General features: G+C 38.2%; 2 protein-coding genes across 3 annotated transcripts in view; one reads left to right on the top strand and one right to left on the bottom strand.

Annotated features, from left to right (window-relative positions):
• The first annotated feature begins 1,595 nt into the window (after positions 1–1,595).
• Positions 1,596–27,442, top strand: part of LOC133658110 (amine oxidase [flavin-containing]-like) — a 151,214-nt gene continuing 125,367 nt past the window's right edge. The window contains exon 1 of one of the 2 annotated variants that reach the window (XM_062059734.1): positions 1,596–1,822. In XM_062059734.1, the coding sequence (XP_061915718.1) occupies positions 1,768–1,822 (55 nt within the window). In that variant the 5' untranslated portion in view covers positions 1,596–1,767. The remainder of the gene's footprint in view (positions 1,823–27,442) is intronic. The other variant, XM_062059735.1, reaches the window with a different exon arrangement.
• LOC133658109 (uncharacterized) lies at positions 19,548–27,191 on the bottom strand. The gene is made up of 2 exons (XM_062059733.1): positions 27,134–27,191; positions 19,548–22,083 (listed from the first exon to the last, which is right to left on the bottom strand). Exon 2 carries the CDS (start codon positions 22,065–22,067, stop codon positions 20,823–20,825), a length of 1,245 nt encoding a protein of 414 aa, XP_061915717.1. The 5' UTR covers positions 22,068–22,083; positions 27,134–27,191; the 3' UTR covers positions 19,548–20,822.

The following is a 27,442-nucleotide window of genomic DNA, read 5'->3' on the forward strand; positions in this document are numbered from 1 at the left end:
AGCTATTTATGGTTAGTGTTATTTAGAATTTGTGCAGTTACTAACTAGTCCCTTTGTGAGATACATTATGCAATTTAACTAATAATGTATTAGCTATTTATGGTTAGTGTTATTTAGAATGTGTGCAGTTACTAACTAGTCCCTTTGTGAGATACATTATGCAATTTAACTAATAATGTATTAGCTATTTATGGTTAGTGTTATTTAGAATTTGTGCAGTTACTAACTAGTCCCATTGTGAGATAAGTTTAGCAATTTAACTAATAATGTATTAGCTATTTATGGTTAGTGTTATTTAGAATTTGTGCAGTTACTAACTTGTCCCTTTGTGAGATACATTATGCAATTTAACTAATAATGTGTTAGCTATTTATGGTTATAGTTATTTAGAATTTGTGCAGTTACTAACTAGTCCCTTTGTGAGATAAATTTAGCAATTTAACTAATAATGTGTTAGCTATTTATGGTTAGTGTTATTTAGAATTTGTGCAGTTACTAACTAGTCCCTTTGTGAGATACATTTAGCAATTTAACTAATAATGTATTAGCTATTTATGGTTAGTGTTATTTAGAATTTGTGCAGTTACTAACTAGTCCCTTTGTGAGATACATTATGCAATTTAACTAATAATGTATTAGCTATTTATGGTTAGTGTTATTTAGAATGTGTGCGGTTACTAACTAGTCCCTTTGTGAGATACATTTAGCAATTTAACTAATAGTTTATTAGCTATTTATGGTTAGTGTTATTTAGGATTTGTGCAGTTACTAACTAGTCCCTTTGTGAGATACATTTTGCAATTTAACTAATAATGTATTAGTTATTTATGGTTAGTGTTATTTAGAATTTGTGCAGTTACTAACTAGTCCCTTTGTGAGATAAATGTAGCAATTTAACTAATAATGTTTTAGCTATTTATGGTTATAGTTATTTAGAATTTGTGCAGTTACTAACTAGTCCCTTTGTGAGATAAATTTAGCAATTTAACTAATAATGTGTTAGCTATTTATGGTTAGTGTTATTTAGAATTTGTGCAGTTACTAACTAGTCCCTTTGTGAGATACATTTAGCAATGTAACTAATAATGTATTAGTTATGTATGGTTATTGTTATTTAGAATGTGTGCGGTTACTAACTAGTCCCTTTGTGAGATAAGTTTAGCAATTTAACTAATAATGTATTAGCTATTTATGGTTAGTTTTATTTAGAATGTGTGCAGTTACTAACTAGTCCCATTGTGAGATAAGTTTAGAAATTTAACTAATAATGTATTATAATCATTGGTACTTTAACTTTAACTTAAAAAATTTCGGCTCATTTTTATACTTAGCAAACTCAAACCGCGGGCCAAATAAAACCTGATCCCGTACGTTTGACACCCCTGGTTCAATTTGATTGAAACGAAAACCACCTGTTTATCCAACATTATTGGATGAAATTATAATATATATTTTTTTAAAGTTTAAATAAAAGTCAGTCTATTTTTTTAAACACATATTTTCTCATGTATTTACAGTCTAAACAGCAGTTGGTTTACTGGCCACCCCCCCACCCAAAAAAAAAAATATGGAAGAAGAAAAAGCCAGCGTCATGATTTGTGTGGGAGGAGTCTGGTGGATGGAGGGGCGGGGCGGGGGTCTTGCCCCTTCCCCGCCCACACGTGCTTTATAATCCAGATGCGCCCCTGCGTGCAGCCATCGGCCCAAAAGCCAGCAGGCAGGACGACGTGGAGGAAGACGGAGAAATAAGAGGAAGAAGAAGGCAGAATGACGACGGCGGGCAACACCTTCGACGTGGTCGTGGTCGGCGCAGGGATATCAGGTGAGTGAAAACAATCAAATCGTGCGAACGTTCCGCACTTTGTATAAATAGACCGCGTAGATTGTTGACAACTGTTGCTCCTCCCGCCGCCACTGCCGTGCCTGCGGGTCGACGCCAACAAATACATGTTTGATTTGCGTCGATGGCCGCCAACGACACAATTAATGTCGCCTGTTAAGCAAGAGCTAATCATCCGCCGCACACTTTGCTTACATAACGGGGGGGGGGGGGGGGGGGGGGGGGGGCTGGGGGCTGTCCTTTTTCTCGCTATTGAACACTTTGTTTGCATAACTCTCATTATTATTATTATCTTATCACTTTCTTGTCTTTACATGCATCTTTGCATCTAATATAATAATGATACTTGTTTTATTTCATATTTTATTATTATTATTTATTCTATTTATATGTTATTATTTTTACTATTATTATTATCAATATTATTGTACAATAAATAGTGCCATTACCACAAATGTATGTGTAATATTATACTATATATATATATATATATATATATATATATATATATATATATATATATATATATATATATATATATATATATATATATATATATATATATATATATACACTACCGTTCAAAAGTTTGGGGTCACTTTGAAATGTGCTTATTTTTGAAGGAAAAGCACTGTACTTTTCAATGAAGATAACTTTAAACTAGTCTTAACTTTAAAGAAATACACTCTATACCAGGGGTCACCAACCTTTTTGAAACCAAGAGCTACTTCTTGGGTACTGATTAATGCGAAGGGCTACCAGTTTGATACACACTTCAATAAATTGCCAGAAATAGCCAATTTGCTCAATTTACCTTTAACTCTATGTTATTATTAATAATTAATGAGGAGGGGGGGGGCTGTCCTTTTTCTCGCTATTGAACACTTTGTTTGCATAACTCTCATTATTATTATTATCTTATCACTTTCTTGTCTTTACATGCATCTTTGCATCTAATATAATAATGATACTTGTTTTATTTCATATTTTATTATTCTTATTTATTCTATTTATATGTTATTATTTTTACTATTATTATTATCAATATTATTGTACAATAAATAGTGCCATTACCACAAATGTATGTGTAATATTAGATTATATATATATATATATATATATATATATATATATATATATATATATATATATATATATATATATATATATATATATATATATTTGAAATAAGACTTAAATTTGATTCTACAGATTTTCTAGATTTGCCAGAATAATTTTTTTGAATTTTAATCATAATAAGTTTGAAGAAATATTTCTCGCTATTGAACACTTTGTTTGCATAACTCTCATTATTATTATTATCTTATCACTTTCTTGTCTTTACATGCATCTTTGCATCTAATATAATAATGATACTTGTTTTATTTCATATTTTATTATTATTATTTATTCTATTTATATATTATTGTTTTTACTATTATTATAATCAATATTATTGTACAATAAATAGTGCCATTACCACAAATGTATGTGTAATATTAGGTTATATATATATATATATATATATATATATATATATATATATATATATATATATATATATATATATATATATATATATATATATATATATATATACTACCGTTCAAAAGTTTGGGGTCACATTGAAATGTCCTTATTTTTGAAGGAAAAGCACTGTACTTTTCAATGAAGATAACTTTAAACTAGTCTTAACTTTAAAGAAATACACTCTATACCAGGGGTCACCAACCTTTTTGAAACCAAGAGCTACTTCTTGGGTACTGATTAATGCGAAGGGCTACCAGTTTGATACACACTTAAATAAATTGCCAGAAATAGCCAATTTGCTCAATTTACCTTTAACTCTATGTTATTATTAATAATGAATGATATTTACACTTAATTGAATGGTTTAAAAGAGGAGAAAACACGAAAAAAAGGACAATTAAATTTTGAAACATAGTTTATCTTCAATTTCGACTCTTTAAAATTCTAAATTCAACCGAAAAAAAGAAGAGAAAAACTTAAAAAAAGAATTTATGGAACATCATTAGTAATTTTTCCTGATCAAGATTAATTTTAGAATTTTGATGACATGTTTTAAATAGGTTAAAATCCAATCTACACTTTGTTAGAATATATAACAAATTGGACCAAGCTATATTTCTAACAAAGACAAATAATTATTTCTTCTAGATTTCCCAGAACAAAATTTTTAAAAGAAATTCAAAAGACTTTGAAATAAGACTTCAATTTGATTCTACAGATTTTCTAGATTTGCCAGAATAATTTTTTTGAATTTTAATCATAATAAGTTTGAAGAAATATTTCACAAATATTCTTCGTCGAAAAAACAGAAGCTAAAATGAAGAATTAAATTAAAATGTATTTATTATTCTTTACAATAAAAAAAATAGAATTTACTTGAACATTGATTTAAATTGTCAGGAAAGAAGAGGAAGGAATTTAAAAGGTAAAAAGGTATATGTGTTTAAAAATCCTAAAATCATTTTTAAGGTTGTATTTTTTCTCTAAAATTGTCTTTCTGAAAGTTATAAGAAGCAAAGTAAAAAAAATTATGAATTTATTTAAACAAGTGAAGACCAAGTCTTTAAAATATTTTCTTGGATTTTCAAATTCTATTTAAGTTTTGTCTCTCTTAGAATTAAAAATGTCGGGCAAAGCGAGACCAGCTTGCTAGTAAATAAATACAATTTAAAAAATAGAGGCAGCTCACTGGTAAGTGCTGCTATTTGAGCTATTTTTAGAACAGGCCAGCGGGCTACTCATCTGGTCCTTACGGGCTACCTGGTGCCCGCGGGCACCGCGTTGGTGACCCCTGCTCTATACATTGCTAATGTGGTAAATGACTATTCTAGCTGCAAATGTCTGCTTTTTGGTGCAATATCTACATACCTACTCAGTGGCCTAGTGGTTAGAGTGTCCGCCCTGAGATCGGTATGTTGTGAGTTCAAACCCCGGCCGAGTCATACCAAAGACTATAAAAAAAAAAATTGGGACCCATTACCTCCCTGCTTGGCACTCAGCGTCAAGGGTTGGAATTGGGGGTTAAATCACCAAAATGATTCCCGGGCGCGGCACCGCTGCTGCCCACTGCTCCCCTCACCTCCCAGGGGGTGAACAAGGGGATGGGTCAAATGCAGAGGGCAAATTTCACCACACCTAGTGTGTGTGTGTGACAATCACTGGGCTATCACTCCAGTGTTCTAATGGTACAATGTGTTTGCTCATTGGCTCAGAAGGCTAATTGATGATTAGAAAACCCTTGTGCAATCATGTTCACACATTTGAAAACAGTTTAGCTCGTTACAGAAGCTACAAAACTGACCTTCCTTTGAGCTGATTGAGTTTCTGGAGCATCACATTTGTGGGGTCAATTAAACGCTCAAAATGGCCAGAAAAAGAGAACCTTCATCCGAAACTCGACAGTCTATTCTTGTTCTTAGAAATGAAGGCTATTCCACAAAATTGTTTGGGTGACCCCAAACTTTTGAACGGTAGTGTATATAAAATGTAATATTACACATACATTTGTATGTATATATATATATATATATATCCATCCATTTTCTACCGCTTGTCCCTTTTTGGGGTCGCTGAGCAGGAGCCTATCTCAGCTGCATTCGGGCGGAAGGCGGGGTACACCCTGGACAAGTCGCCACCTCATCGCAGGGCCAACACAGATAGACAGACAACATTCACACACTAGGGCCAATTTAGTGTTGCCAATCAACCTATCCGCAGGTGCATGTCTTTGGAGGTGGGAGGAAGCCGGAGTACCCGGAGGGAACCCACGCAGTCACGGAGAGAACATGCAAACTCCACACAGATCCATATATATATATATATATATATATATATATATATATATATATATATATATATATATATATATATATATATATATATATATATATATATATATATATATATATATATATATATATATATATATATATATATATATATATATATATATATATATATACATGTGTATATATATATATATATATATATATGTAAGTATATATATATATACATGTGTATGTATGTGTAATATTAGATGTATATTTATATACAAACAATGAATATTAAAAGCCATTATGAGGGCATTCATTAAAGAAAAACATATATTAATTTAATAATATTATCAGTGTGGTTGTAGAACGGTGTGTGTAAAAATGCAAAAAAAGGCAATGGTGCACATTTTATTTTGTATATATATTTTACAAGTATTGATTTAACAATAAATAACAATAAATCAATAATTGGTTCAACAAATACGAAACATTAAAAAAAGCATTATGAGGACATTCATGAAAAAAGTATATATTCATTCGCTATTGAACACTTTGTTTGCATAACTCTCATTATTATTATCTTGTCACTTTCTTGTCTTTACATGCGTCTTTGCATCTAATATAATAATTATACTTGTTTTATTTCATATTCCCATTATTATTATTTATTCTATGTATATGTTATTATTATGTTTACTATTATTATCAATATTATTGTACAATAAATAGTTCCATCACCACAAATGTATGTGTAATATTAGATTTATATATATATATATATATATATATATATATATATATATATATATATATATATATATATATATATATATATATATATATATATATATATATATATATATATATATATATATATATATAACAATGAATATTGGCTTGAGGTGAAGGCTAATTGGCTTTTAGCGTAACGTTAGATCATTTTGCGGTGTGTGTGTGTGTGCGTGTGTTACGGACAACAAAGCCCTGTCTGTCTGTTATTTCACTTTACCTTTTTCTGTGTTGATTGAGCTGTGTTGAAGCAGCAAAAAAGGACATTATGTTAAATGAAGAGTTTCTGTCTCTGATAGTTGATATAATCATGTAAGTGCATCATTAAGCCTAGAATTATTATAGTGTTACCAATGTTAAAATGATAAAGCCATTGTTTACAAATTTGGTAAATAAATAACCAAAAAATGTATATTTAGGTTTTTTTCTTACTGTACTGAAAATGAACCGAACCGTGACCTCTAAACCGAGGTACGTACCGAACCGAAATTTTTGTGTACCGTTACACCCCTACATTTTACATAGCAACATCATGCTACGTTAGCTTATTGACCGTAGAAAAACAAAATGATCACACTGACAACTCCCGTATTTGTAGCTGACTATCTGATAGTGAGCATAGCATTATTTTAAGATGTGTAGTGAAGCCTGCTTTTTGGTTGTTGTCTTTACAAAGCCGGTGGGCGGGTTTATACACGGGACTGGCTCATCTAACTAGGGGCGGGTCAAAGAGGTATGAAGTTTAATTTTAGGGCGTGTAGCAAAAGCGAGAAAACTATTAGACTGTAACTGTTTTTGACATTTATTAGCGGTCAAATAAAGATGTTTATGTGGACTTCTACGTAACATAACCATGTTGTTTCCTCCTGGCGACCGCCGCCCACTTCCTGCTGGCTCCAGCGGTGCGTCGGCCCGTCAGACCGAGCCATTTAGGTCAGTGTCAGTTCAAATTCCAGTCAAGCAGGCCCAGCATGCTGATTCAATAACGTCCCCCTCCTTGTCACATTAAGGTGCAGCGCTGCCCTTGAGCAGCCGCACGTATCTTCAAACCGCATCCCCGACAAGATGGCGATTGTCCTTTACCGCTTCACGAGGCCACACTTAACGCTTGCGACAGCAGATAATCACTCCGAGAGACGAGCAGGAGGAAGGGGAAGAGAGCAGAAGCTGGGAAGCTAAGCGTGTGGACAGGAAGTGGATAAAGAATGTCAGGGCAAGGGGGGACGTATAGTAAGGATTCAAACACGCACACTCGTTGTCCGCGTGTGGACACTGCAGCCGTCTACGCTTTCCCACACCCGCCCTGAAGTTAATGAGCTGTGAAATAACACTGTGTGGACTTTGACTTTGTGGATTTTTCCACTCTTTATTGCTATCAATAAAGTAGTAGTAGTTACTGACAGTGGTTTTCTGAAGTGTTCCTGAGCCCATGTGGTGATATCCTTTACACGCTGATGTCGGGTTTTGATGCAGTACCGCCTGAGGGATCGAAGGTCACGGGCATTCAATGTTGGTTTTCAGCCTTGCCGTTTACATGCAGTGATTTCTCCAGATTCTCTGAACGTTTTGATGATGCTACGGACCGTGGATGGTGAAATCCCTAAATTCCTTGAATAAACTGTCGGACAAATTGCTCACGCATTTGTTGACAAAGTGGTGACCCTCGCCCCGTCCTTGTTTGTGAATGACTGAGCATTTCATGGAAGCTGATTGTATACCCAATCATGGCACCCACCTGTTCCCATTTAGCCTGTACACCTGTGGGATGTTCCAAATAAGTGTTTGATGAGCATTCCTCAACTTTCTCAGTCTTTTTTGCCACTTGTGCCAGCTTTTTTGAAACACGTTGCAGGCATTAAATTCCAAATGAGCTAATACAGTGGTTCTTACCCTTGTTGGAGGTACGGAACCCCGCCAGTTTCATATGCGCGTTCATCGAACCCTTCTTTAGTGAAAAATATTCAAGACAAAGTTATATGTTTTTGGTAACACTTTAGTATGGGGAACATATTCTAAGTAACAAAGACTTAATTTAAAGTTATTTGGTTAGGGTTAGGGTTAGAGGGTTAGGGTTAGAGGGTTAGGGCCAGGGTTAGAGGGTTAGGGTTATAATAAGGCCATGCCGAATAAGGCATTAATAAGTACTTAATAATGACTAGTTAAGAGCCAATATGTTACTAATTTGCATGTTAATAAGCAACTAATTAATGGTGAATATGTTCCCCATACTAAAGTGTTACCATGTTTTTTTTACTGGTGCACAAAATGAAGCGTGCATGAACATCACCTTGTTCAAACAACAAAACCAACACAGTGCATAAACTCACAACAAATTACACACCTGCAAATCAGTCTGACTTCTGCTGTTGCCGTATCCGTAATACGCCGATAGGAAGAAGTTTTTATTTACACGATGAGTCGGGTGTGTCTTGACCTCCGCCGAACCCCTGAGCCCGACTCACCGAACCCCTAGGGTTCCATCGAACCCAGGTTAAGAACCACTGAGCTAATATTTGCAAAAATGAACAAAGTTTACAAGTTCGAACGTTAAATATATTGTCTTTGCAGTCTATTCAATTGAATATAAGTTGAAAAGGATTTGCAAATCATTGTATTCTGTTGTTATTTACCATTTACACAACGTGCCAACTTCACTGGTTTTGGCTTTTGTAAATAACTAGTACTTTTATGATTAATGTAGCAAAGAGCTAGTGTGCTCTGTCTTTGGGGATTATTCCAATGACCCTCATGCGAGGACATGAGACATGGGATTGGCCCTCAGTGGATCAATACGGATGCTTTCAGGGATGGTCTGATTGTCACTTAGCTGCAATTGGATTGTTTATGTTTGCTTTCCTGCAAGACGAGCACATAAAATCCCATTTTCATTTACCGGGGTTGGACAGGAAAAACATCAACAATCAGACGGTGTTGCGTTCTCTCACGCCGCTCCACCAGGAAGGGTTAGTTCCTGGTGGAGAGACGTGGGACGTCGTCGAGAGACTCTGTCCTAACAATATGGCCCGCTGTTGCCAGGGAGACCGCCGTGTCGCCGTGTCCTTTCCCAGCAGTGAGCATGAAAAGGTGTCTTTGTGAGAAACTCGTGGAGCAGTCGCTTTGAAAACCGACAACATTCTTCTCTGGTCTCACAGCGCTCACATCGGAGAGCAGACAATTAGGTCACGCGGTGCCCGGGGTGGTGGAGAGATGTGGAAAGACAGGGGACGTAAGACCACAACATTAGGTACAACTGCACAATCCATCGTCAGACACTGTCGACAGCAGTGTTTCTTAACAATAGGGCAGTTAAGAAACCACGAGCTCCTGCTCCGGCCCGGCTGCACCAAATGATAATATCATTTTAATTTAATAATTTACTACAATGATTTGATTTTCTCTAAAAAGGCTCAAAAAATGTATACTTACTAATTAATAACAGTTTTGTTTTAAACGTCCATCCATCCATTTTACAATAGAATTACAACACTTTATGTACATATTTATATACAGATTTGAACAATAAGTTATTCACTGAAATATATTTATTAATTGTGGTTCTTACAAAAAATATATCTTATAAAATATAAAAGCTAAAGAGTCTCATAATTAGTGCATACTAAATAATTTAACTTTAGCCTACTACTACAACCATATTATTTACCAGCAACATAAAGTGAAACAGAGGCAGAGGTGTCCTGCCACAGTCAGTAACAAATAAACAGAAAACAGTAGTGGTGGTAGATAGACACAGAGCTTCATCAAACATCTGATCCACTGAACAAAGAGCTCCAAAAATCTTGAACTTTAGACTGCCATCAGTTTTACTCCCTACACTTAACCATGTGTTTCCTACTGCCTGCAGACTTTGCACCCTTTGTTATATACACATGTTGTGTTTCTAATATAAATACATTTAATAAAAAAATTAAAAAGGACCTTATCTTCACCATACCTGGTTGTCCAAATTAGGCATAATAATGTGTTAATTCCATGACTGTATATATCGGTTGATATCGGTATTGGTAATTAAGAGTTGGACAATATCGGATATCGGCAAAAAGCCGTTATCGGACATCCCTAATCTGATATATCACTAAGCTTTGGAACTTTGTTGTGAAAATCTCCTTCCGCGTCTGTGGAAACGCTCCCCGCCCACACTGCTTGAAATTAGAGGTGTCCGATAATATCGGCCGGCCGATATTATCGGCCGATAAATGCTTTAAAATGTAATATCGGAAATTATCGGTATCGGTTTTTTATTATCAGTATTGGTTTTTTTTGTTTTTTTGTTTTTTTATTTGTATTTATTTTTTTATTAAATCAACATAAAAAACACAAGATACACTTACAATTAGTGCACCAACCCAAAAAACCTCCCTCCCCCCATTTACACTCATTCACACAAAAGGGTTGTTTCCTTCTGTTATTAATATTCTGCTTCCTACATAATATATCAATATATATCAATACAGTCTGCAAGGGATACAGTCCGTAAGCACACATGATTGTGCGTGCTGCTGCTCCACTAATAGTACTAACCTTTAACAGTTAATTTTACTAATTTTCATTAATTACTAGTTTCTATGTAACTGATTTTATATTGTTTTACTTTCTTTTTTATTCAAGAAAATGTTTTTAATTTATTTATCTTATTTTATTTTATAAACATTTTTAATAAGGACCTTATCTTCACCATACCTGGTTGTCCAAATTAGGCATAATAATGTGTTAATTCCATGACTGTATATATCAGTATCGGTATCGGTTGATATCGGTATCGGTAATTAAAGAGTTGGACAATATCGGATATTCGCAAAAAGCCATTATCGGACATCCCTAATTGAAATACTTAGTATAGTTGAAGACTTATGGTCATTAGAGAACATGACTGCACATCATAATGGCAGCTACACTTTCCATCTTAAACATCTAAAAAAATTATTCGGGAATGTCCGGCGGGCCAGATTGAAAAGCTTAACGGGCCGCATGTGGTCCACGAGAGCCGCAGCGGCACTCAGTTGTAATACACTTTTCCACCACGTGTGGCAGTAATAACAATGTCAAACAAACAGAAGAAGTCTGGAGCTAAAGTCCTAGAGAAGTTCCTTAAGCGCAAAAAATATGATTAAAGTGGTGAAGCTGTATTTTCATTTGCACTTCATTTTTTTTAACAGTTCAGTTAAAAACATATTTAATAGTATTTGTGTTCATTTGTTTTAGCACAACATAATTTTATGCAAATTAACATGTTGTCAGTTATTTGAGTATATTCGGTTAATACTATTTTTTCTAATCAGCCTGACCTAAGATAAGGTTTATGTGTTAAATAAATAATAATATTTTGCAGGGGTGTAACGGTACACAAAATTTTCGGTTCGGTACGTACCTCGGTTTAGAAGTCACGGTTCGGTTCATTTTCGGTACAGTAAGAAAACCACAAAATATACATTTTTGGGTTATTTATTTACCAAATTTGCAAAATCTTCCACCAAAAATATTTTCCTTAGTGGAATATTTGATGTGAAGTAATGGGAACCTCGGATAGGTCAATAATTCATAATAACATTGATTTTGATTCAATATTATGTTTTGAGCAATGACAGTTTAAAAGAAAAAAAACAGCTTTGTTTTATTAGTCAACATTGCAACTTTTTCTAAACTACATTTAACCTTTAAAGGCCTACTGAAATGAATTTTGTTTATTTAAACGGGGATAGCAGATCTATTCTATGTGTCATACTTGATCATTTCGCGATATTGCCATATTTTTGCTGAAAGGATTTAGTATAGAACAACGACGATAAAGATTGCAACTTTTGGTATCTGATAAAAAAAAGGCTTGCCCCTACCGGAAGTAGCGTGACGTAGTCAGTTGAACATATACGCAAAGTTCCCTATTGTTTACAATGATGGCCGCATGAAGTGAGAGAGATTCGGACCGAGAAAGCGACAATTTCCCCATTAATTTGAGCGAGGATGAAAGATTTGTGGATGAGTAAAGTGCAAGTGAAGGACTAGTGGGGAGTTGAAGCTATTCAGATAGGGAAGATGCTGTGAGAGCCGGGGGTGACCTGATATTCAGCTGGGAATGACTACAACAGTAAATAAACACAAGACATATATATACTCTATTAGCCACAACACAACCAGGCTTATATTTAATATGCCACAAATTAATCCTGCATAAAAACACCTGCGTGTTTGTTATGCTAGCTCCTAGCTCCTCTGCTAGCTCCTAGCTCCATAGAACACGCCAATACAATTCAAACACCTGATCAACACACACAATCACTCAGCCCAAAAGACCGTTCACCTAACCCAAGGTTCATAAAGCTTATATATTTTAAAAAAGTTACGTACATACGCAAAAAAAAGTTGCGCACATACGGTCAAGCGATCAAATGTTTAGAAGCCAAAGCTGCATACTCACAGTAGCACGTCTGCGTCTTTGTCATCCAAATCAAAGTAATCCTGGTAAGAGTCTGTGTTGTCCCAGTTCTCTACAGGCGTCTGTGTATCGAAGTCAAAAGTCCTCCTGGTTAGAGTCTCTGTTATCCAAGTTCTTCCATCTTGACTGCATCTTTCGGGAATGTAAACAAAGAAGCGCCGGCTGTGTACTGTTGTTGCTGACTACGTTCGAAAAATACGTCCATTTCGCACCGACAACTTTCTTCTTTGCTTGCTCAGCTTCCTTCTCCATAATGCAATGAACATGATTGCAACAGATTCACGAACACAGATGTCCAGAATACTGTGGAATTATGAAATGAAAACAGAGCTTTTTCGTATTGGCTTCAATGTGGAAGGCATACCCGTGTTCGCCGGTCTACGTCACGCGCATACGTCATCCTCAGAGGCATTTCGAACCGGAAGTTTAGCGGCAAATTTAAAATGTCACTTTATAAGTTAACCCGGCCGTATTGGCATGTGTTATAATGTTAAGATTTCATCATTGATGTATAAACTATCAGACTGCGTGGTCGGTAGTAGTGGCTTTCAGTAGGCCTTTAAGTTTTTTTATTTCACTTTTGTTATGTTTTTGTTTATTTGAATAGAATGTGCCGTGGGCCTTTAAAACATTAGCTGTGGGCCGCAAATGGCCTCCGGGGCACACTTTTGACACCTCTGCTATAGATAATAAAAAATTAAATGTGATAAATCTATGGATAAAAAGCATAAAACACATGTGCGTTTATCATAACTCTCTCTCTCTCTGTCTCTGCCCCTCCCTCACCAATGCTGCTACGCGCACAATTTGTTTTGTTTTTAACCCTTTCTTAACCCTGAACGTACATTGAAAATACACGCAAATGCTATCGTAGCAGCTAACGGGCTAGGATAGACTGACCATACGTCCTCTTTTCACCGGACATGTCCTCTTTTGCGGAGTTTCTTAAATGCCTCAAATGTCCGGCATTTTGAGTAAACAACGCACACCGCGTGTTGTGCCTCGGTGTGCGTTGTTTACACAACGTGCGTTACGCTACTTAATATGTCCGTGTGGAAACTCGTTCGGTACACCTCCGAACCGAACCGAACCGAAACCCCCGTACCGAAACGGTTCAATACAAATACACGTACCGTCACACCCCTAGTTTTAGGACACAAAAACATTTTGTCAATCAGGCCCAAAGCCAAAAAAAAAAAGAACATGTTTGACAACTAAAAGCACGTTCAAACTGTATAATTTCCAGCATCAAGTCTAGATTTTGGACAACACACATCCAAAACTACTTGGGACTACATTCATGGGGTCTTCCGCACTCGTGTGCTGTGAAGCAACGACAGCTCGGCCTTGTTTTACGAAAGAAAGCCGCGAGTGCCGTAATCAGAGCTAAAAAAGTGCTCTTATCAAAGCAATAGGAAGCTACTCTTCCTCGTTAGAAGCTGATGGCTGCAGGCATAAACAAGCGATGCAGACAGATGCTCTTTGTCTCCCGAGACAGGCGCTGACCTTTCCAGGCAGACACCGGCGCAGGTAATCGCATCAATTTGCTGGCGTGGATTGGACCAGGATCACGCTTTTTCTCTCCCAGCGTGTTTGTGCAAGCGAGGAAACGCAGTGTTTAAAGTCGTAAAAACATTTCCACTCTGTGTGGCTTAGTGGGACTTTTGGGAAGAGGACGAGGAGGGAAGAAGGGCAGAAAAGGAATTCGGAGCAAAGGCGTGTGTAAAAAAAATAAATGGTTATTTTTTAGGGGTGTAACGGTATGTGTGTTTGTGGCTTGGCGTTGTCTTGCTGAAATAAGCAGGGGCGTCCATGATAACGTTGCTCGGATGGCAACATATGTTGCTCCAAAACCTGTATGTACCTTTCAGCATTAATGGTGCCTTCACAGATGTGTAAGTTACCCATGTCTTGGGCACTAATACACCCCCATACCATCACAAAAGCTGGCTTTTACACTTTGCGCCGATAACAATCCAGATGGTTCTTTTTCTCTTCATTCCGGAGGACACGACGTCCACAGTTTCCAAAAACAATTTGAAATGTGGCCTCGTCAGACCACAGAACACTTTTCCACTTTGCATCAGTCCATCTTAGATGAGCTCGGGCCCAGCGAAGCCAGCAGCGTTCCTGGGTGTTGTTGATAAATGGCTTTGGCTTTGCATAGTGGAGTTGTAACTTGGACTTACGGGTGTAGCGACAAACTAGTTACTGACAGTGGTTTTCTGAAGTGTTCCTGAGCCCATGTGGTGATATCCTTTACACACTGATGTCTCTTTTTGATGCAGTACCGCCTGAGTGATTGAAGGTCACAGGTTTTCAATGTTGGTTTTCAGCCTTGCCGCTTACGTGGAGTGATTTCTCCAGATTCTCTGAACCTTTTTGATGATATTACGGAGCGTAGATGGTGAAATCCCTCAATTCCTTGCAATAGCTGGTTGAGAAATGTTGCTCTTAAACAATTTGCTCACGCATTTGTTGACAAAGCGGTGACCCTCGCCCCATCCTTGTTTGTGAATGACTGAGCATTTCATGGAAGCTGCTTTCATACCCAATCATGGCACCCACCTGTTCCCAATGAGCCTGTTCAAGTGTTTGATGAGCATTCCTCAACGTTCTCGGTCTTTTTTTGCCACTTGTGCCAGCTTTTTTGAAACATGTTGCAGGCATCAAATTCCAAATCAGCTAATATTTGCAAAAAATAACAAAGTTTACCAGTTCCAACGTTAAAGGCCTACTGAAACCTACTACTAGCGACCACGCAGTCTGATAGTTTATATATCAATGATGAAATCTTAACATTGCAACACATGCCAATACGGCCGGGTTAACTTATAAAGTGACTTTTAAAACTTCCCGGGAAATATCCGGCTGAAACGTCGCGGTATGATGACGTATGCGCGTGACGAAGTCAGAGTAACGGAAGTTATGGTACCCGTAGAATCCTATACAAAAAGCTCTGTTTTCATTTCATAATTCCACAGTATTCTGGACATTTTTTGCAATTTGTTTAATGAACAATGAAGGCTGCAAAGAAGACAGTTGTAGGTGGGATCAGTGTATTAGCAGCGGACTACAGCAACACAACCAGGAGGACTTTGTTGGAGCGCTAGCCGCGCTAGCTGCGCTAGCCGCCGACCTCACCTTGACTTCCTACGTCTCCGGGCCGCCAAACGCATCGGGTGAAGTCCTTCGTCCTTCTGCCGATCGCTGGAACGCAGGTGAGCACGGGTGTTGATGAGTAGATGAGGGCTGGCTGGCGTAGGTGGAGAGCTAATGTTTTTAGCATAGCTCTGTGAGGTCCCGTTGCTAAGTTGCTAAGTTAGCTTCAATGGCGTCGTTAGCACAGCATTGTTAACCTTCGCCAGCCTGGAAAGCATTAACCGTGTATTTACATGTCCATGGTTTAATAGTATTGTTGATTTTCTATCTATCCTTCCTTCTATCCTTTATTTTTTTGTTTCTATATGCAGTTAAAGCACGATGCTATCACGTTAGCTCGTAGCTAAAGCATTTCGCCGATGTATTGTCGTGGAGATAAAAGGCACTGAATGTCCATTTTGCGTTCTCGACTCTCATTTTCAAGAGGATATAGTATCCCAGGTGGTTTAAAATACAAATCCGTGATCCACAATAGAAAAAGGAGAGAGTGTGGAATCCAATGAGCCAGCTTGTACCTAAGTTACGGTCAGAGCGAAAAAAGATACGTCCATCACTGTCTCTCAAGTCCTTCACTGTAACGTTCCTCATCCACGAATCTTTCATCCTCGCTCAAATTAATGGGGTAATCATCACTTTCTCGGTCCGAATCTCTCTCGCTCCATTGTAAACAACGGGGAATTGTGAGGAATACTAGCTCCTGTGACGTCACGCTACTTCCGGTATAGGCAAGGCTTTTTTTTATCAGCGAGCAAAAGTTGCGAACTTTATCGTCGATTTTCTCTATTAAATCCTTTCAGCAAAAATATGGCAATATCGCGAAATGATCAAGTATGACACATAGAATGGATCTGCTATTCCCGTTTAAATAAAAAAAAAATCATTTCAGTAGGCCTTTAAGTATCTTGTCTTTGCCGTCTATTCCATTGAATATAAGTTGAGAAGGATTTGCAAATCATTGTATTCTGTTTTTATTTACCATTTACACAACGTGACAACTTCACTGGTTTTGGGGTTTTGTATTTGCATTGGTGGAGTTCTGCACGCACATTGTCACCACACAACTATTACCTTCCTGCACATTGTGGGCGCTTTAGTGTTTTAATGTTGTGGCGGAACACAACTGTGCGACTGATTCAGTTGAAAACAAATCGGTTTCTAGGCGATGTGTGTGTTCCCACGCATGACTTCCTTCACGTCTGGCTTAGGTCGGACTGCGAACAGCCGGCCTGGCTGCTATAGCGTCTGAACTCGCTCAGTCATTTGAAAAACAACAACACCATTCACCCCATCACATGACCTGCTGTGTGGGAATACTTTTACCTTAATCCTCCTTTTCAATTCGACATTCATGGCTTATAAATGCACGTAAATGTGTAGTCAGGTGTTGGCGGGTTCCTGTTTCACGGAACAATGGCCCGTACCATTGTTTTCCTTGAGGGTGTGTGAGGTGAGGGGGCGGTGTATAGAGAGTATGGACAACTAATCACCGGGCGCCATGTTGGGGATCTAGGACGTGGGCGACTTATACTCAGGAGCGACTTATGTGTGAAATGATTAACACAATAGCGTAAAATATCAAATAATATTATTTAGCTCATTCACGTAAGAGACTAGACGTATAAGATTTCATGGGATTTAGCGATTAGGAGTGACAGATTGTTTGGTAAACGTATAGCATGTTCTATATGTTATAGTTATTTGAATGACTCTTACCATAATATGTTACGTTAACATACCACTTGGTTATTTATGCCTCATATAACGTACACTTATTCAGCCTGTTGTTCACTATTCTTGATTTATTTGAAATTGCCTTTCAAATGTCTATTCTTGGTGTTGGCTTTCATCAAATACATTTCCCCAAAAAATGCGACTTATACTCCAGTGCGACTTATATGTTTTTTTCCTTCTTTATTATGCATTTTCGGCCGGTGCGACTTATACTCCGAAAAATACGGTGTATAAATACATAGATATACATACATATCCAGTGTTTCCCATAAACTGCCAAGATACCTGTGGCGGTGGGGGCGTGGCTATGGGCGTGGTCACCATGACATCATCGAGTAATTTGCATAATTTACTACAATGATTTGATTTTCTCTAAAAAGGCTAAAAAAATGTATACTTACTAATTAATAATAACAGTTTTGTTTTAAACGTCCATCCATCCATCCATTTTACAATATAATTACAACACTTTATGTACATATTTATGTACAGATTTGAACTATAAGTTATTCACTGAAATATATTTATTAATTGTGGTTCTTACAAAAAATATATCTTATAAAATATAAAAGATAAAATGTCTCAAAGCTCTGCCCCTTTAATTAGTGCATTCTAAATAATTTAACTTTAGCCTACTACTACAACCATATTATTTACCAGCAACATAAAGTGAAACAGAGGCAGAGGTGTCCTGCCACAGTCAGTAACAAATAAACAGAAAACAGTAGTGGTGGTAGATAGACACAGAGCTTCATCAAACATCTGATCCACTGAACAAAGAGCTCCAAAAATCTTGAACTTTAGACTGCCATCAGTTTTACTCCCTACACTTAACCATGTGTTTCCTACTGCCTGCAGACTTTGCACCCTTTGTTATATACACATGTTGTGTTTCTAATAGAAATACATTTAATAAAGTCAAATACAAATAAGGCAACAAGAGAAGTATCCTACACTTCTCTTTTGTAAAGTAAATCTGAACAGCCGATACGGGCATCTACATCAACTATATCAGTGGTCCCCAACCTTTTTGTAGCTGCGGACCGGTCAACGCTTGAACATTTGTCCCACGGACCGGTGGGGGGGCGGGGAAGGGGTGTATTTAAAAAAAAAAAAAAAACAATCATGTGGGCTTACGGACTGTATACCTGCAGACTGTATTGATCTATATTGATATATAATGTATATATTGTGTTTTTTATGTTGATTTAATAAAAAAAAACAAAAAACAATTATTTTTTATTTTATTTTTTTTAAATTTCTTGTGCGGCCCGGAAGAAGCCGGAGTACCCGGAGGGAACTCGGTATAAGTAGTTTGAGCACATTTAAAATTACCCCAATAATAATGATAACCGTGATAATGTTCGTCACAGTAACCGTGATAAGAAATTTTCATACCGTGACATCCCTGTAATGGACAATTGTAACGTAATTGTTTCGTCAATAAATTAATAAAAACACCCATTACTTTTTTTCTTACATTTTCAACTGTTTAAGACATCGCATTGGTACCGTTAATCGGTATGTTAGTCGTTAAAAATAAATCAACTTGGTTGAAAGATTTTAGTGTGCGTATAAGTTCTTTTTGAGCACATTCAACAATACCACGATAATAATGGTAACCATGATCATTTTGATCACAATAACTTTATTTATACATTTTATTTATTGTTTGTTTTATATAACTTGGTATTTAAAAGTGTACATTTCAATTACAATGTTAAAATATACGAAAAAGCACGAGTTGATTGAGTTTGAAAGGGTATACTTCCATTATTATTATGTGCTGTCATTTCATCAGTGGCAATAATGGCAACAATATTGTTTATTGGCAATAATTCGTGGGTCCATATATCGTCGAGCAGTGGCAATAATGGCAACAATATTGTTTATTGGCAATAATTCGTAGGTCCATATATCGTCGAGCAGTGGCAATAATGGCAACAATATTGTTTATTGGCAATAATTCGTAGGTCCATACATTGTCGAGCAGTGGCAATAATGGCAACAATATTGTTTATTGGCAATTATTCGTAGGTCCATATATCGTCGAGCAGTGGCAATAATGGCAACAATATTGTTTATTGGCAATAATTCGTAGGTCCATACATTGTCGAGCAGTGGCAATAATGGCAACAATATTGTTTATTGGCAATAATTCGTAGGTCCATATATCGTCGAGCAGTGGCAATAATGGCAACAATATTGTTTATTGGCAATAATTCGTAGGTCCATACATCGTCGAGCAGTGACAATAATGGCAACAATATTGTTTATTGGCAATAATTCGTAGGTCCATACATTGTCGAGCAGTGGCAATAATGGCAACAATATTGTTTATTGGCAATAATTCGTAGGTCCATATATCGTCGAGCAGTGGCAATAATGGCAACAATATTGTTTATTGGCAATAATTCGTAGGTCCATACATCGTCGAGCAGTGGCAATAATGGCAACAATATTGTTTATTGGCAATAATTCGTAGGTCCATAGATTGTCGAGCAGTGGCAATAATGGCAACAATATTGTTTATTGGCAATTATTCGTAGGTCCATATATCGTCGAGCAGTGGTAATAATGGCAACAATATTGTTTATTGGCAATAATTCGTAGGTCCATACATCGTCGAGCAACATTTGTTATCGGCCCAGGCCTAGGTATCGGATCGAATCAATAGCAGCTGTTATTCAAGGTTACAAAGTCAGTATCGGAAGCGAAAACATATCGGGACGACAAAACCGCTTGTATTGTCCCTTGACAATATATAGTGAAATGCTTGCTGAAATGGCGAAAAGGTCCTGGGTTTGATTCCCGGTGCGTGGGTCCCCTCCGGTAGCTCCGGCTTCCTCCCACCTCCAAAGACATGCGCCAGGGGATAGGTTGACTGGCAACACTAAACTGGCCCTAGTGTGTGAATGTTGTCTGTCTGTGTTGGCCCTTCGATGAGGTGCCCGAGTGCAGCTGGGATAGGCTCCAGCCACTCCAAAAGGGACAAGTAAAGGATACGCTCACTTTTCTCAGATGCTGTACTCGGGACTCTCCGATACTCTCACTTCCACTCCCCTCGGCTCAGCTGCAGGGAGACATACTGGCAAAAACACACCCCTCCCACCAGGTGGCCCCGGCGGGAGTCGGGCTGAGGGAAAGGGAAGTGTTTTTTGGCCAGGCAGCAGGCGTAACCCGACGAGAACATGAGCAGGGCTCTTTCAAATGCCTCCTTTGAATCGACCTGCGACTCGAACTCCTCCTCGAACTCGCCCTCGCAGCCGTCCAGACAAACGTAGACCAGATACAGTTTGGAATTGGAGCAGCAGCCCATGAGGAGCTTCTCCTCGCGGAGGATGGCATTGGCCCGCCCCGCCGCTTTTTGCATCGCCCTAACCACGTGCTTTGCGTCTTCCATCTTCCAGAGCGAAAGGCGAACAAGCAGCCCTATTGGAACGGAGAAGAGACTCGCAATGGTTACTACCAATGCTCCAACAGGGGCATTGTCCTTATTTGTAGGAATGATGTTAACCGTCACTATAGCTGTCACGTATACAAATAACCCAACTAGTAAAATGAACATTATCACACCACTCATGTAGAGCAAAACTCTCATCCAGAGAGGCCGCAGCCACACTTCATTTTTAGACACACTGTTGATGATGCCGATGGCCTTCTGGTACATGTCCTTGTCCTCGATAATCAGCAGCAGTTGGTCCGGCACAACCATGTCACTGAACGTACCCGAATCCCACTTTTGAAGAGTTTCCACGTTAGCAGCAGTCAAAGGCTGCAGGGCCTTTCCGTTGTAGATGGACGGAGGCTGGTAGGGAACCACCGTGGCGCCTAGAAGCTGCCGGTTGTTGGTAAAGAGCACCTTGAGCAGCTTAGCCAGGAACTCGGGGTCGCCGGCCTCCAGGTAGGTAAGGTGGCACAGGTGAAGCGGGACGCACACTCCCGGCTCCAGCAGCACGGGGACGATGGGCTTCCTCTCCAGGCAGTCTCTGAACAGAGACATGTTGGCCTCCAGGAGACACCAGCGGCTCCGCACGAACTCCGAGCTGAGCACCAGCAGGACCTTCTGGCTCTCCTGGATGCACTCGGACATGTTCTCCAGCACGGTGCGGCCCGGTGTGAAGTCGCGGTCATGGTAGCAGACTTGCAGGCCGCAGGCCTCCAGCTGGTCTATGAGGGAGTGCGTCCACTGGTGGTCTGTGCTGCTGTAGCTGATGAAGACGTGGAAAGTCTCGCCTTCCTTCAGAGCGGGAGGAGCGTCGGTGAACGCCGTCAGGGAGTTATTCTCAGCCATCTCCTGGAGGAAACACCTAGGAGATGATGCACTTTTAATCTTTGGCAAACTTTGTGAAAGAATCATGAATACACGACGATATGGAACGCTGGTCTACATCCCAAGCCAAAGTACAGTTGTCACTTGTTTACCCTGGAACCTTTTAGGCACGGTAAACACATTTCTTATGTACAGAATTTCCTCTCTGGTCAACAAAAGCACCTTGAGGATTCTGGCGGGAACTCTCGTTCAACCCTTTTTCGATTATGCATGCACCTCCTGGTACCCTAGCACCTCCAAAACCCTCAAATCTAAACTCCAAACATCTCAGAACAAGCTAGTCAGATTACTTCTAGACCTCCAGCCCAGATCCCACCTCACTCCTACCCACTTCTCTAAAGTGGGCTGGCTCAAGGTGGAGGACAGAGTTAAACAACTTGCACTGAGCCTAGTCTATAAAATCCGCTACACCTCCCTGATACCGAAGTACATGTCAAACTACTTCCTTAACGTAAATGACCGCCATAACCACAACACCAGGGGGTGCTCCACTAACCACGTTAAACCCAGATTCCGAACTAACAAAGGTCTTAACTCATTCTCTTTCTATGCCACATCAATGTGGAATGCGCTCCCAACAGGTATAAAAGAAAGGGCATCTCTATCCTCCTTCAAAACCGCAATAAAAGTTCACTCCAGGCAGCTACAACCCTAAACTAACACCCTCCCCGGATTGCTAACAATCAAATGTAAACAATCAAATGCAGATACTTTTTCTTTTTCTTATGCCTTCTGACTCTCTCTCTCTCTCTCTCTCTCTCTCTCTCTCTCTCTCTCTCTCTCTCTCTCTCTCTCTGTCCACTACTTGATGTCCATACCCCCCCCCCTCCACACCCCTGATTGTAAATAATGTAAATAATTCAATGTGATTATCTTGTGTGATGACTGTATTATGATGATAGTATATATGATAGTATATATCCGTATCATGAATCAATTTAAGTGGACCCCGACAAGTTGAAAAACTTATTCGGGTGTTACCATTTAGTGGTCAATTGTACGGAATATGTACTTCACTGTGCAACCTACTAATAAAAGTCTCAATCAATCAATCAAAAAACAGTAGGGAAGCAATTCATATGGCCCCATTCATGGGTGGAGTTACCAATAAAGACAATAAAGCGCCCTGGGATATGACGCGCACCCACTATATTTTAGAAGAAAAATATATTTTTCCACACATTAGCCCCACGGGACTATAGGGCACAGATATGTACGTTGTGAAATTAGTTATTTACACAGAAATAATCTGTAAATGTTTATTTACATGCCCTAATTGTTTCCAAGCGGTGCCTGTAACACGGCAGTAAAACAGCTGATCAAACAAAACAGAAGTCATCGAGCTGCAAAAGCTCGCTCTCCAATCAGCTGAACAGACTCAATAACTCCACGGTGACGTTGTGGTGAATCTGCGAAACTGAAACAATACATTCTAAGTCAATAATACTAACCCAGCAGGCACAAGACATTGATACAACGTTGATTATACGTACAAGTCCTTTAAAACTGACTTTGAAACAATGTTGCAAAATAGTTGTATTTGTAAATTGACACAACGTTGATGTCCAATGTTAGATCCACGCTGTTGGTTGGGAAATAACCACATTTTCAATGGTCTAATCAGAGTCAGAACCTTACATTGAATAAACGTCGTCAAAAAGCATGTTGTTTCAACGTTGTATTTGGGTTGTAGAATATTGGTTGGGAAAATGACCTAAACTCAATGGTCGGATCAACGTCAGAACGTTGTCAAAAAGCAACGTTATGTTTGAGTTGCTCAACGTCAGGACCTAATTCAACAAGTTCTCAGCCTAGTTTCAATGTCTTGCGCTTGCTGGGAACACACACATTCGTGAACGTGTTAGCATATTAGCTCATGCTAACAACGCTAGCGTCATTAGGTAGGAAGGTATGTCTTTATTGTCATTGCACAAGTACAACGAAACTTTGTTTTCAGCACAAACCCGTTCAAGATTAGACAAACAAACAGTGTACAGGGTTACAGAACAGGAACGCTGATGGGTCGCCACAAGGCGCCCCGTAAAAGATGGGAAAAAGGTAAAACGCTGGGGAAGGATGAGTACAAAAACACAATCTAGACTGGGCTCCTAAGGGGGCCCAGTCTGGAGTGGGAAAAAACCTCCATAGCAAAGCACATATACATATTACAACGTACATCTCAAGATATCTAGCAACAGAGGGAAGGGAGTGCGAGGTCATGATGGTAGGCCGCAGCTCTCAGGCGCTGACCATCCATTCATCACCCCTATGGGGTTTGCGTCGAGGGCGTTGGATTGGGGGTGGGGCGTATATTTTTGTGGATGCATGTTTGTGTTTAAGCCCCGTAGTGTGTCTCTGTTCCGCGGCCTTGGTGGTCTTGCCAGTCAGTCCAAAGTCAACAACAACAACAGGTGTGTGTCCAGGAGAGACAAGAAGGGAGTTTGTTGTGTCTTCGCTGCACTGTCCTTCGGGAGAGTCTCGAAGCCAGGGAAACAATCCAACTAAGAATGTTTTGTATGACGAGGGAAAATAAAATTTGCTTTTCACTGGTCCTCAAAGCTGCGGGGCAGACAGTTCCCTTAGGTATTAATACAGTTTGTCTAAGTGTAAGACTAAATATAGGGCGTAAAAGTGTGACGACGAAGCGCAATGCATTGTTGGTCTTGCAGGCCTCTGAATAGCTCATTTACATTGGGTGCCCCCCAATGTTAAACTCATTTTTACGCCCCTGCACTGCAAAAACTGAAATCTAAGTAAGATGAAATATCTCAAATAAGGGTGATATTTGTTTATTTTCTGTCTGATAAGATCATTCTTCTCACTAAGCAGATTTTATGTTAGAGTGTTTTACTTGTTTTAAGGGTTTTGGTCCTAAATGATGTCAGTAAGATATTACAGCTTGTTGCTGAGATTTGATGAGCTATATTGAGTAAAACATGCTTGAAACTAGAATATCAACTGTTGCAAAGCTGTGTCATCAACACTCACAAGTAGGGATGATACTCGAAACCGGTTTTCTCGGTTGTTCGATAAGAAAAGAACCGAGTCCTCGGACTCGAATCCCTTTTTGAGAACCGGTACCCGTTATCGAGACCACTATAGTAAAGAAAAAGAGTTGGTTCTTTATTCGAATCCCTGGGAACGAATCCCGTCCCCACCAGAAATGCTCCGTGTGACATCACAAGAAATGACGTCACGTAGCTCAGTCATTAGGTGCAGATAGCGAAAGCAGGAAAAAATGAACAGGAAAAAGTGCTCCAAGGTGTAATAAAGTTAAAAACAAAAGGTATAATCCAATGAATAACTTTACTGAGAGATTTGAGCAGGGTACAAACACATGAAGAACACTTTTACGACCAACCGGAAACATAGCAACCAGGCTAGCAACGCACCTCCTTTACGGCAGCTGTCGCAACGTTCTTAAAACAACCGCAGCACATACATATATATATACAACATATATCTCCCTTTTTTAACTTTCGTTTTTCTTTCCTTGTAAACAAAACCAAATCACACTGTAGATGTGTTGTCGGTCTAATTATAAATAATGCAGACGAGGCGTGTTGGCTGAGTTCTTGACGTTTACTTTCACAGCGTGCTCATTCCTAGCTGCCTGACGATATGCAACAACACTTTTCGGGGCTACCGCGCATGCTCGTCACTCCCGTTGCATGCTGGGTAGTGTAGTTGTTATATTCCCTAGCCTAGCTCGTAACATCTTTCCCCATATAAGGAAATAATGTTAACTCAAAGTGTATTTCTTTTTTTAGCTTTATCTTTTCATTTTTTTAGCATTGTAACCACATTTGCAAAGAACTTTTCTCTTCATAGAATTTTCTTTCAATAAAGAAATAAAGTGCAAAAATGTCAAAGCATCATAACAAACAGTTATGTTCCAATAGCAGCAGAAGTGCACTTTTTGGAGAGCTGTATTATTTTCAGTTTTGTGCCCAAGGGACTGATTTTATTTAACACTATATTATTATTTATACACCTATAGTGATCACAGAGACAGGTTGTTTTTGTGTTACTGTATATATTTGTTTTTCTGAAAAAATCCCACTTAATATACTTTGGGTAACAACAGTCAATATTGATTTATTTAATTTTATTTTTTTAGGGGGGTAACAGTCAATATTTATTTATTTATTAGATTAAATTGTTTTCTTATATAATAAAAGTGAGCTTTTGTTAAACCAAATATTGTGTGTTTTTTTCCATATACAACAACCTATCTGGACACGATAAGAGAATCGATAAGGAATCGGTTCGATAAGAGTATTCGATAACAGGCTCGAACTCGATAATTTCTTATCCAACATCATCCCTACTCACAAGTATAAAACTACTTTTTTAAAGTAATAATTTCTTACTTCAAGCATGATGCCGAGCGCATATCATTATGTCAAGATAATGGCACTAGCCTTTCCTTAATTTAAGAATATTTTTCAACATATTGAGCAAAAAGGTCTCTTTTTTTTTCCTACCAAGAAAAGTGCACTTGTTATTAGTGAGAATATACTTATTTGAAGGTATTTTTGGGTTCATTGAGGTTGGCTAATTTTACTTGTTTTGTAAAGTCTTGACAAGCCACATTTTCTTGTTCCATTGGCAGATAATTTTGCTTAGTTCAAATAAAATACCCCTCATTTTTGTATTTTTTTTTCTTGTTTTTGAACACTGCCTTTTGAAAAATGGCTTCCTATTGTAAAAGAGGAAGAAGAAGAAAATCTGTTTCACTTTCAGGAAAACGAATGCTACACTTTTTTTCACGTGCTTCTTTCAAAGAGTTGCACGGCATTCTGTATGTACAAAGTTATTCACGTCCTTGATGCCAAAACAAGCATGTGGAAGTTAGTTTTGGATTAAAAACAGTCGTCAGTACACTACAGCTTGCTCGGTCGGGGTCACGCTGCCTCAACGCTTATTCTTTTATTCTACCCTGGAATGTACTACTTTTCTTTCTGCACTTCCTATGAATAAAAAATATGAATACACATTAATCGTAGCAGAGGGAACATTCCTACCTGTTTATGGCCGACTGAGCCACACACAGTAACCCCACTGTGTGGAAGACAGCAAGAACTGAAAGTAAACACAGGAAGCAGATAAGATCACTCTTTGCTTTTTCTTATTTAAAGAGACAGTACGTACTTCTTGTTCCTTTATACAAAACTACATGTAGGTTTCATTCAAATATATATACACATATATATATATATATATATATATATATATATATATATATATATACACATATATATATATATATATATATATATATATATATATATATATACACATATATATATACACATATATATGTATTTGTATTT

The sequence above is a fragment of the Entelurus aequoreus genome, linkage group LG10 (genome assembly GCF_033978785.1).
Source record: "Entelurus aequoreus isolate RoL-2023_Sb linkage group LG10, RoL_Eaeq_v1.1, whole genome shotgun sequence".
NCBI lineage: Eukaryota > Metazoa > Chordata > Actinopteri > Syngnathiformes > Syngnathidae > Entelurus > Entelurus aequoreus.

Excerpts from the sequence above, each read along its gene's own strand:
- LOC133658109 (XM_062059733.1), bottom strand. The coding sequence starts at position 22,067 with ATGGCTGAGAATAACTCCCTGACGGCGTTCACCGACGCTCCTCCCGCT.